The sequence below is a fragment of the Lampetra fluviatilis genome, chromosome 20, assembly GCF_964198595.1.
Source record: "Lampetra fluviatilis chromosome 20, kcLamFluv1.1, whole genome shotgun sequence".
NCBI lineage: Eukaryota > Metazoa > Chordata > Hyperoartia > Petromyzontiformes > Petromyzontidae > Lampetra > Lampetra fluviatilis.
The window spans coordinates 9,646,781-9,659,174 of NC_136294.1; the positions used below are offsets into that span (position 1 = coordinate 9,646,781).

General features: G+C 45.2%; 1 protein-coding gene across 1 annotated transcript in view; it reads left to right on the forward strand.

The window, feature by feature from the left end:
* Nucleotides 1–12,394, forward strand: part of DSN1 (DSN1 component of MIS12 kinetochore complex) — a 61,872-nt gene that overhangs the window by 25,517 nt on the left and 23,961 nt on the right. The window contains exons 8-9 of the mRNA XM_078865582.1: nt 5,769–5,828; nt 10,633–10,704. Coding sequence (XP_078721708.1) covers nt 5,769–5,828; nt 10,633–10,704 — 132 coding nt within the window. The remainder of the gene's footprint in view (nt 1–5,768; nt 5,829–10,632; nt 10,705–12,394) is intronic.

A 12,394-nucleotide genomic window follows, 5' to 3' on the forward strand; every position in this document is an offset into this window, starting at 1 on the left:
TCGGCGGGTTCATCGCACGGTATGCAAACCAATGCTGCGGCCACTCCCAATTTACATTGAAGCCAAAGGGACGTAACCAAAACGTAGAAAAAAGATGAAAAAAATTGAAGGCAATGCAAACGAGATGTTATAATTATTGCTCTGTAAAAAATAACATTTATTTAAAAATGCAATTGTGATAAAAATGCATTGCTGGCGTGGAGTGAATCATTACATTACTTAATATTATTACATTATCTATTCACTACCAGTCTCTGTGCATTTCCACGTTTGCACATGCTGTTAATGAGACCCAGATTGCAATCAAACTCGTTCCTCCAAATCCACCAGATTCGGTGATTGTACACATACTGTGATCATTGCTTGTGTTTCATAATGAAGTGACATGGAAATCATTTTATAGACAAGGAGTGGCTTTTTATAATGTTTTATTTGTACAAAGTTGAATATTTATTCAATGGACACATTAACACTTGCATAGCTATTTGGGCGTTTAATATTTTCAACCCTCAACCTTAAAATTGGATTTTGGCCTGTATGGAAGAGGCTTACCGTACTTGTGCATGTGTTTTTGTGGGGAGTGGTAGTATTAGTGGTTAGCGCACTGTGCTACAAACCCAGTGACCCGGGTTTGATTCACGCTCACGGTCACCACCAGTGACGATTATCTGAACCGATCCTCGACCTCCCCTAGGTCGACTCAGTCTCAAATGAGTATCCGGTGCGGTGTGTAAACATCACCACTAGGGAGACAAAGGCGGTCGGGCGTGGTGCTGGCCACCCACCCCTCAATTGCCGTGCCGGCCTTCATAGGTGCTCGCTAACAGCACTTGCCCCAACAGTCTAAGGCTACACATTATCTGTGTGTGTACACGCATTTGTGTATGTGGATAGTAGGCCATTGGCATAGCTGTTAAATCATTATGGAAATTCGATTGACCCAGGTTAGTTTTATAACGATTGATATGTGATCACAGCCTGGGCTTCTGAAGACTATTAAGCCTAACATGAGTACATGGTGTGCTTTATCAACATCAACACTTGGAGGGGGGACGAACGTGGCCGAGTGTTTGGTGCTTGCCAAACCGTGTACCGTGATTGCCTTCATAGGTACTCGCTAACTGCATTTGCCCTGCAGTCAATGGGCTCGCTGTAGTGGGCAGCAAAGTGGTCGCATAACACACGAAAAAATCTCCACATAATAGACTCACATTTTAATCCGTGAGCATCCAGAGCAGCTGCATCTATTGTGGGACCCTTTTAGGTAGACTCAGCCTCAAAGTAATTTACCTGGTGTCTTGTCAACACCGGTGATGAAGGGACTCGGGTTGGGTTTTGTGCTCATGGCCTCACAGCTTTTTGTAATCTGTTGACCACATCGGTGCTGACTAACACCCCCCCCCCCCCACATCAGTCTCATCGAGCTCAAAGTTTGACCATTGTGCAGTGTGTCCTCAAAATACTGGGCTTGCAGAAGGGTGAAGAACTCCAGTACAGGATTTACATTTTATCAACAAAACCACTATTTCCATTTAGCCCATCTACAGAATATTTAGCACGTTTACAGATTAAAAGTGTAAAAAGCAAGATGAAAGACAAGTAAAAAGCACGCCACACAAAACCACGATCAATTGCTGCTGCAGTAGTGACTGCACAGGTACTAAAGCGGGACTGCCTGGCACGTGACGTGTCTGCGCAGCATGTGGACGCTGTGAACAACGCGTCGGTATTGCTTTATTTGTAAACTAACATTTTTGAGCTTCAGGATTGCTATTTTTTTATTTTTAGATCCGCCCCCCACACCCCCCCCCCCCTTCCAAAAAATATATATAATCCTGTAATGTATATGCAGCACGTTATTATCCTCCCCATTTATTTTAAAGGACACCCTATGTAAAAACATTTTTTGTCATACGCCATTGGCAGTAAGCATATGAACGAGACCCACGACATTCCCACAACATTCGTCAATAACACTGCCCTAAAACGGAAAGATATATTAGGTGACATATTGGACAATGGCCCGTTTTCATAGTGTGTACTTTTACTTTCTCACAGCAAAAACACTTGTGCAGATAATTTTTTTGGCATTTTAAAATTCAACTTGTATCCTTTATGCTCGAGTGCCTTGACAAGGTGACGACTTATTCACGCATGCACTTCACTGCGTTAGAATAATGTCACGTTGTTTGCAAAAAGCGTCGTCAAGGTGACCCTCTGAAAGGCTAACAAATACCGCTAAGGGCCTGATGAATTTCTCTATTGCATTGCCAGTCCAGGACGGCCCAAATTTTATGCACCATTTAAGGCTTCAATTCGAATGGGATGACCTGTGTTTGATTCATTTTTTCCCCCACCCGAAAAAAAATGGCGCAAGTCAGATGGAGGTTGCGCATTTTGTTTCGTTCGCTGCACAACGCACTTGACCTGTCACCGCCGCACGCAAATTTGTCCTCAAGTATAGATTCGTGAATAATGCAACCTTGGAGCATTTCGCGAGAGAGGGCTCCAAACATTTGTTTTATGTTTTGAGATGCGCTTGGAGAGGAAAATAATAATAAAAATGCCGCAACAAAGGTCTGCTTGTAATATCTGTGCGCATCATGACCAAGGCCGCTGTAAGATTTGGCAACGTAAGTAATGTGCGGTCACATTTTGTGCGATGTGACAAATCTTTGGCAAGCTCTGTATTACAGTCATTAACTCCCTCGCCCATACCACCACCGCACTCTTGCAGAACACTGGCAAGACGTTTAATTTATCGCAGGGGAGCCTGTACTTATTTTTCCTAAACGCGATTCATAACAGACTGCAGCAGAATGATGCATCACCACGTTGCTTTTGGCTTGCGTTGTCATTAACGTCGTTATTTTAAAGCCCGGTTACCTTGAGGGTTTTTTGTGTTTCGTCAAGAATTGTAAACGGCTATTGTTGCGGCAGCTGGAAGAATGCGGTGATTGCTAGGTCGGTGAATGGGTTAACCTTCACCCTGTCGTGTGCCCATTCTTTGTGCCGGTCTCAGCAGCTTAGACAATCTCCGATAAATACTTTATCCATCATCATCACTTGTGCCTGTTTTTTTTCTTCATTGCCTGCACAATTATTCATTAATTGGAAATATGTTAAGTGCCCTACTATTTATGACAGGATTTAATTGACTAAGTTCATTAGAAGCGTGAAATATAATTGGATTCTCACAAAACACAGTTGCTTGTGTGTTTTTTTGTTTTGTTTTTCATATTTTACTTGAAGTGGATTTGAATGGAGGCGGTAATGTGTTTGCACAAGAAGCCTCGCCTTTGTTCCTCGTTTCGATTTTAGTGCTCTCTTTGCCACTGGGCTAACTTAACATTGATTAGTAATGTTCATCTTCAAAACGAGCAAAAATCAAACCCTCCACATCTACTGTCCAATCATGGCTTTTAAGTGGAGCAGCGCATGCAAGCCATTTGCACCAACACAGTTAACCCTTTTTCCACCCCAGCCACACAAAGCCATTTTCCACGTAACTTTAAAACTTCGGCTGCGCACTACCCATTTAACACGCTGACAATTGCTACCCGGTGTTCATTTCAGTCCAACTTATAATGAGAGAGGAAGTTCAATCCACACACCTTTTCTTTGCTTTTTTCGATTACCTACATATACAGACAGGTGCCTTCTTTCTTTTTGGGGCGTGATGCAGCACAGAGTGGGGTTAAACTCAATCCGAACCCAGCTTCCCTTCATGTTATTGCTTGTCCTTATTCACTCTGCTGTCTTCGCTTGCGATATGAGCAGGCCCTATACGTTATTGAAAAAATATTGGCCGGATTAGACCTAATGCCGTTTTTCTTCACCCGCGCCAAAGCCACGGCTGTGAAAAACAGCGGAAATGCAGCCTGCCGCACCAGGTGATTTATGTTCTCCAGGGAACTGGCTGAGTTTTATGGAGCCTGTATATTAACCCTTTAGGAGTGCGCGTCCCTGTGCCACCTACAGCCGCTCCGTCCCACTCGCTCAACCGAGCGTGGGCTCGTTTTGACCCGATGCTGAGCCCTGTTCTTCGGCAAGCGAAGGTCGATAGCTGCCCGCCGGGAGGGACGTCGAACGAGAGACGTGATTAAGGCCACAAGCTCGCACCCCAGAATGCAAAATCGCACGGGATGGCGACAGAAAAATAACACGATGTAAAATGTTTTGACGAACGCGCCTTCCGCGAGCTGGGGATGTGTTTGGGCCGCGGCGAGCTTTGGGTGGCGTGGACCGGCTTGTCCCTCGCTACTGCCAAAAGATTAAATTCACGGAGCACAGGATGGAAATCTGTCTCGGAGGTCAGTTCGGAGCTGAGTAAATGTTGTTTGCCGAAGCTTTAATCCGTTTTCGCCGCGTTCCCGCGAGGAAAGTGAAGAGCCTACAGAGCTTTGTGCAGAGGATTTCACTTTAATACCAAGTTGTCTTTCTCGTACAATTTATAAGCACACAATTCCTCCAGGAGAGGGAGATTTATTAGAAGTTGGATTCTTTTCGTGGGAAAGGTAACAAAAGTAGTGAGATGAGGCATCGGTGGAATTGCTTGCCTGCTAGCTGCGCAATAGTGCTTTTGTGAAAGGTGCTGCGTAGGTGTGCGAGTGTGTGTACCAGCGTGTGAAGTGTACGGCCTGCTGTGTATCCTGACAGAGCGGGCTGTGGAGTCGTCAGCTGCCTGTTACGGTCAATTTAAACGTGATTGGTTGTGAGTAGGGCACCATTAAAACATGCTTTTGGGTGCTGGGAGTTGGAACGGCAATAAAACAAATAAATGAACTCTCTCACTCAAGCCTCAACATTTACAGACAAAATCAAAGCTCCACACGTTTAGCTCTATATACCAAAGGGGGAAGTGCTGTCAGTGAGCGCCTATTAAGACTGGCAAGACACTAGGGGGCGGTGTGGCCAGAACCACAAATGCCCAGCAACTGTTAAATCCCCAATATGTAGCAGGTATTCATTTAAGGTGGTGTTCACCTAAAGAAAAGGCCATTGTGTTAATAATGTTGTTCATCATGGCCAGGAACTGGACCTGAGCTGACATGCTTGTAACACAGCGCGTGAGATACTCTAAACTCCACTCACACATGAAATGTTGCACAATAAAATCGCATTCACAGGAAAAAACCCCAGTAAAATCAGTATCTGTATACACGGGCGTCCAAATTCCAGCAGTAAGTAGCACGATGGGACAATGTTGTTTGGAATGAGTTGTTGCTCCGATAAGATGTAAAAAGGGAGAGCAGTAGTGTGTGGGTGGGTGCTAGGGAGGAGGAGAAGAAAAGAAATCACAATAAGAGATGAAAACATTGATTTGGACTGCTTAGAAAACTCCCGTGTAAGTTATGTACGCACCAGAGCACAATCAATAGCGTACCAATTACGGCCATCGAAAAAATAACTGCTGCTTTGGCATTTACTCATGTGCGTCTGATGGAGTGTGCCTCTGTATTGGCTGCAGGAATCCTGAGCAGAAGGAATACAACTTTGGCAAGCATTCTAGCCAGCGGGGCCAATTCCTGTTAAAACAGAGCTTTCGATAAACTAATGCAATCCACCCATGGGCAAGCTTTTAAAATCTTCCCCAAGTATATATTTTTTATACAAAAATGTGTCTCGGAGCAACAAGCTTTGGGGGAGGCGTGGGGGCCAGACTCGGAATTGGAAATTGCGAATTCACAAGTGTCTTGGTCTTGTATGGTTAATAATTAAGCCGTAAGTGCCAATAACGGCTAATGATTTTTTCATTTTCCCCGCAGCGTGCCTCTCACTCCCAAGGCGGAGAAGAAGATGTCTGTGGTCTTAGGAGACATAACCAGGTGAGCCATGCAGCCGTGCTTTTGGGGGGAAAAAACATGATTTTTGGAAATTGTGCAACAGCGTGTGAATCTTACTCATGCAATGCATTGTTCACAAAAGCAGTTGTCCAACGCATAACCGTATCTATTGAACTAAAATCAAGAAGGCTGATATCAGTCTGGTCTCATAGGCTGACCGTAATAAGGAGGCATTCCAATCTAATGAGCAAGCATCTGCTTTGGAGTTGAACTGAATCACATGAGCTTGTAAAAGTTTTCTTTCATGATGTTCTTCACTATTATGAAAATTATAATGTTGACCTCGTGATGCAAACCACATTGTTTCGGCCATCAATCTGCAGACAGGTCCATGCTTTGCGGATTAACTTAAAATACCTACGATAATCACCCAGGAATGTCTGTCCTTAACGCTCGTGACGTCACCACATTGACCAGCCCCCCTCATTAATATTCATGAGCAGGTGACATCCTCCAAATGGACACCCCCCACCCCTCATTAATAATCATGAGCGGGTGACATCACTCAATATGGATTACTCCCCCCTCACTAATTATGCGCAAGTGACGTCACTCCACATCGAACAGCCCCCCTCATTAATAATCATGAGCAGGTGACGTCCTCCAAATGGACACCCCCCCCCCCCCCCCATTATTATTACCTACTATAATGAGTCTGCAACGCTCGTGACGTCACTCCACGTCGACCAGCCCCCTCATTAATAATCATGAACGGGTAATGTCTGCCACATGGACCCCCCCCCCCCCCAATTCATAATAATTAGCGGCTGACGTCACTCCACATTGGGGGCCGAGGCGCCTCCTCCCCCCTCCTCGGCGTCAACTCACAACCCTCACTACAAAGGCAGAACCCTCACGTCACGTGATCTCCGTCACGCTATTGAGACATCGAAGTAAAAAGGACGTCGTGACGAACAAGGGATTATAACCTTAGAATGAAATAGGTCTGTGTCACCGCGCCCTTACAAATTGCACACGAATTAATGCAATGACTATCACGTCGCGGTCTGCTTTTCACTTGCAAGTTTCAGATTTACTGCAATACCACTCGTCCTTGGACCTATTAATCAACAAAACACATCGCATGTAAACACATATTGTGACGTGTGGTATTTAAATACCTAAAATGTAACACATTTTGCTAACACTGAATACACATTGGTTTATTGGTATTACGTGTATGCTTGTTTAACCAGGAAAGTCTCACTGACTCTCAAGACTCTTTTTCAAGAGGGTCCTGCCATGTTTTCACAGTAGGGGGCCGATGTTGCTCTGTGTAATCCCAATAAAAAATAATGAAAGAAAATGTCACGAGTTCCTATAAACCGCAACTCATTTTGATCTGTCATGTATCCAAGTTACCATACAGAGCAGATGACTCGAAGAAACAACCCCAGAAATTAATTGTTCTGATATATACTTGAGTTGTTATGTTTAGGCTGTCTGACATGAGTTTGACGATTTGTTAATGGATCAAAATCCGAGTATCACAGAAGCAATGTAGTGACATAATTTCAGTGCCGTTGCATTAATGATAATAATATATTGGACTTATGCACGGAGTTCAGTGGAGCATTGCTGACTAACTTTAAAAGTATTATTTTCTCCGTAACAAAATGTTAAACTTGTCTAACAAACTGGGATACACAACCCAGGTCTGCATCTGTGAAGTAAGAGCTGTTTTAGGCTGCATCTTACCTTAACTGGGTGCCACGGTGATGAGATGGTGACTACCTCGCCTGGTATACAGGAAGTTGTGGATTTGACCCCGACCCTGACTCATGTATATTTGTAGTTTGCATGTTCTCCCCGTGGTCTCGTGGATGTTTCTCCAGGTCCTCCGGTTTTTCCCTCCACATTTAGAAACATGCGTTTAGAGTATTTGGCTGCTAGAGATTTCCACGTGATTAGACACTTAATTGCGGTATCATTTGTGGACTGGTCGCTTCTAAAAAATACCTATGTCGCTTAGTGGGCCTCACCTGATAAAATGAAAAATAGTTTAAAACCCGATTGGCTTTTCAGTGCGTGAATTGCATTCCTCAAGATAACACCGATTTGGTTGTTCGACATTGCCAGGTTGTCAATACCTCTCCGATAAAGACAAGTTTTTTTGCACTAAAGGCCATTGCTCTTACATACATTGTAACAGTACCAGTGAGTTTCAACGTTTCCTTGAGTGGAAAAAAAAATCTAATTCTTAAATATTAAAGTAAATGGCTGGCTTAGGCATGTAAGCCTCAGACTCTGGGTTCTTGCCCAAGGGCTGACAAGGTGTGAAACAAATAAACAAATTATGATGAATGTAGCCTCTGTGAGGGGGTTGGGAGGGGGGTGGATTTGGGGTGACATCACCACGCAGAGCCCAGTTCAATGCTGTGGGATGAGGGTTAAAGTCATCCTGCAGGTATGTGTGGTGACGTCACCACCTACCGCACTCGTGAACTTGCCCCAGCCAGGAATCCAGCCACGTATCCATCCAGCAATACTTTATTTTTCTAATATAGTATGATATGACGTATATGAATGATCGCAATGCTCACGCATTTATGCAGGATACACAGCCAGGATGGAGGGTTGTTAGGTGGGGGTAGGCGTGATATCAGCGCGACGCACGGATCTGGCTCGCGGGTGATATCATCACAACTGCCAGGAATCCAGTCAGGCAGGCAGGAATCCAGACGGCAAAGTATTTTTTTTCTAATATAATGTGAATTCAATACGTTTAATTCTCCCCTGCAGTACATGAAAGAAAATTAAATAATAAAGTCTCTATTTTTGTAGACAACCACTGTTGGCTTCCCAAAAAGTGCTCCTTAATTTATTCATCCCAGAGAAACGATCGGGGCGAGTTGAACCCCGACCGGCATTTGTACTCGCAACTCTCTGATTCTGAGGCAGGTGCACTTACCAAAGCGCAAAGTGTCTTCCTATTGGGAGAGCTCTCCCTACCATGGGATTTCTGAATTTCCACCATAGATTCAGGACATTCAACAGAAGTGAGGGACACCCAACACCGCATTGAGCAGAGACATTGACCATCATTTATTGGGGATTGGCTCCCTGTTCAATTTTCAATCTCTCCTGTCTGCAGAATAATTTAGCATGAATGAAAGCGGGCACTGCATCTGGCTCACAGCATTAGACATTGCACACATCACGTCATCCGTGAAGGCATTTCCATGCTGGCTTCCCGTGTCACATGCCAAGCTCTAATATTGCCCGTAATTGATGCGGTGCACAGCGGTAAGGGCTCGTTAAGGGAATAATAAACGGGGCTACAAGGGGGCCGCTTGTGTGAACTGCCCGCCGTTCTTTTATGGGATGCTAAACGATTGTCTTCCGATCCCATAAAGCAGAGCGTCCTTGCCAATGATTAAGGGAACGTCTAATGCACTGCCAGGGCTGAATAAGGACAATTTATATTTTCACTTTGGAATTGCCATAAGTAATTATATGGTGCTGACTTTTATTAATCTGTCCATATTGTAATTAAAACGCACGTGTAAAAAGAGGCTGGTAGTTTCAGCCCAGTCACCAATAACTGCACAAAAACCTCGTGCTAAATTTGGTTTCCCATTTTAAATTGGAAAATTCCAGCTTTGAGAATATAAAAAAAATAGCTCCCCTACCATGCAATGGACAGCTCTATCGCATTGGTCTGGGGAAAGCACAGCACCCATTGTGTGGGTAAGATACGATTGAAGGGACCTCAAAACTTGTTCTGTCATTACCTTCCAGAAGCCATTCTCTTTATCAAGTCCTGATGCACGGCTTACTCGGAGAGTTAGAAATGGAGAATTGCACGGGGCTTGGGGCAGATCATGGAGGACAGCTTATGTGTTACGAGTTAACAGATCAGGTTGACGGTCAGATGCACTACCGACACAACAATTTTGATCCCCTGTTCAGCCCATATACTGTAATGGAAAATTATACTGGTAGGAACCTCCTGGTTACACCAGCCCACAGATGATTATTGTGTCCGCCGTGCAGAGAGGGGCTGGGTGGGGAGGGTGGGGCTGGGTGGGGAGGGGCTGGATGGGGAGGGTGGGGAGGGGCTGGGTGGGGAGGGTGGGGCTGGGTGGGGGGTGGGAGGGGTGAGGCTGGGTGAGGCTGGGTGGGGAGGGGCTGGTCACCCCGTGGTGCCCTTATAAAACTCAACGTTTAACCTACTCACGCCGGCTTGTGCCCGCCCTCACAGTCGGCCATATTTGCGGAATACACCACGCCGCCGTTGACCCTGGCCATTGACCGAGCAACCCAACGTTCCTACCAGCTCCCTCCGCAGGAATGTGTTATTTGTGATCACCTATTCAGGGACTCGCTCACAGCATAGTACAGGAGAGTTGGGTGTGGCTAGCACCATGCCTGTTCGCCTTTGTCTCCCTACTGCTGTTGTGTTACACACTCCACTACTAATTTTAAGGCTGAATTGACTTAGAGGAGGCCCATGGAGAGGCCCAAGACCAGGTCAGATATTCCCCACCAATGTTAGCCATGATCGGGAATCGAACTCGGGATGCTCAGTTCATAGTGTAGTATGTTAACCACTGCTCTACCTCTCCCACGCAATACGTGCAAATACACAACAATACATAAAACGCGTACACGTACAATCACGTGTGTGCCCATCGCGCCTGTTCGTGCGCGTGTGCACTAGTGCGCGGGGGGCACATATGGTGCGACAGACTCGCAGGGGGGGGGGGGGGTGGGCGGGGTGGGCGGATGGCCGAGCGGGCGAGTGTGAATGAGTGTTGCTGCTGCTGTGCTTTGCCGTGGGCAGGCTGACGAGCGAGGATGCCGCGTGGGAACAGCTCGTCGCAGAGTACCAGGGCCGCGCCGAGGAGACCTCCAGGTGAGCCCTGCACACGACAGCTCGCCACCCCTCCCACCGCCCCCGCACACCCCCCCCCTGCCCGTTGCAGAACGCCTTTCTCCCCGAGCCTCCCCCTCTGCCGCCCGTTGTCTCCCAGAGTCCCCTTCAGCCCTTGCCATCTGCCCAACGTCTGTGCAACACTCGTGCTAAGCCGGCATCGTGTTTTACAGTTTTAGTTTCTGCGATGAGAAAAAAACATCATCTTGTGACACTAACGTGGAACGGCCCCTGTGTGAATAGCAGGAAGATGACCCCGTTATTGTAAGAGCTGCTGGTTTGCTGTGATGTAGCAAAATGTGTGTGCATACTCAGTCTTACAGACACGTCAATGATGTAACGGATATAGCAATATAGCAATTGGCGGTTTAATATATTTGTTTAAAAAGTGTGTTTGCACACTTTAGCTTTTTATTCGCTTTGTTTTCAACTGTGTATACATTTGGCATCAGCTATAGATGTTTTATATTTAAACGCATTGTCATAAATTAATGAATAGTTTTTCGCTTCTATTTTTGATAATAGTATATTACAACTCTACGTCAGTGTACTCCTTTGTACATATTACACGCTGGTCAGTGGGGGCTGGCCGAGAATGAAACTCATGTGGTAGTGCATTGCACAGACCACTCCTCGAATGCTCTACCCCCTATTTCTTCTGACGTCACCGCCACTCCGGCCAATTCCATAACGTCACTTATTCCCATCTCATGCACTCGCACAGATAACAAATATGTCCACTTTTATTGAATTACTTAAAACGCTACCGATCTACAGCACAATTATAGCATATAGTTTGCTATGAGCACTGCACCTGTCAGATGAAAATGGTACAACCTGGGACATCTGTTTGAGAATAGCCAGGGTTGAGAAGTTCTCAGGATTCTGGAGATATCTTTTCTCTTAAGAACTGGGGAACCACAACTCCAGACTTGTTACCATATTATTTCACAGATGTGGTGCTCGTACAAAACGATTTGTTAAAAAAAAAAAATTTTACGTGAATATGATTGTTTTTATTCATTGTCTGTGCAAGCATATGAGATAGGAGAATAGATTCTGACAGTTTGGATTTGGTGCTGGTGGTGGCAGTGACATTGTAAAACAATATACAGTAAAACCTTGGATTGCGAGCATAATTCGTTCCGGAAACGTGCTTGTAATCCAAAGCACTCGTATATCAAAGCGAATTTCCCCATAAGAAATAATGGGAACTCGGATGATTCGTTCCACAACCCAAAAATATTCATATAAAAATGATTAGTACAAAATACCTTTTTATATTTGTATTATTTAAATTTAATATAAAGTACTCAAATTTATTAATTACATTTAATCGTGGCTGGTGTGAGGGAGACGAGAGAGAGGAGGAGAGGGCCATTGTTGCAGTACAGTTACTAAAGAACAGTCACTACACTTGGACACAAAAATAAAAAAAATGCTTTACGCACACACACGTGGTCACAACACTACAGTAAACAGTCTACGCTCGCACGGATGTTGACTATACGAGTGAGGCACGCCGACTGAGACCGAGCATGGGAGACGATTACCCACAATCCCGCAGCGAGAGAGAGAACCATCGGCTCAGTTGTGATCACGTGACGCTCGGCAGACAAAGCGTATACTGTACGTACTACTCGTATTGCAAGACCTCGCTCGTTTATCAAGT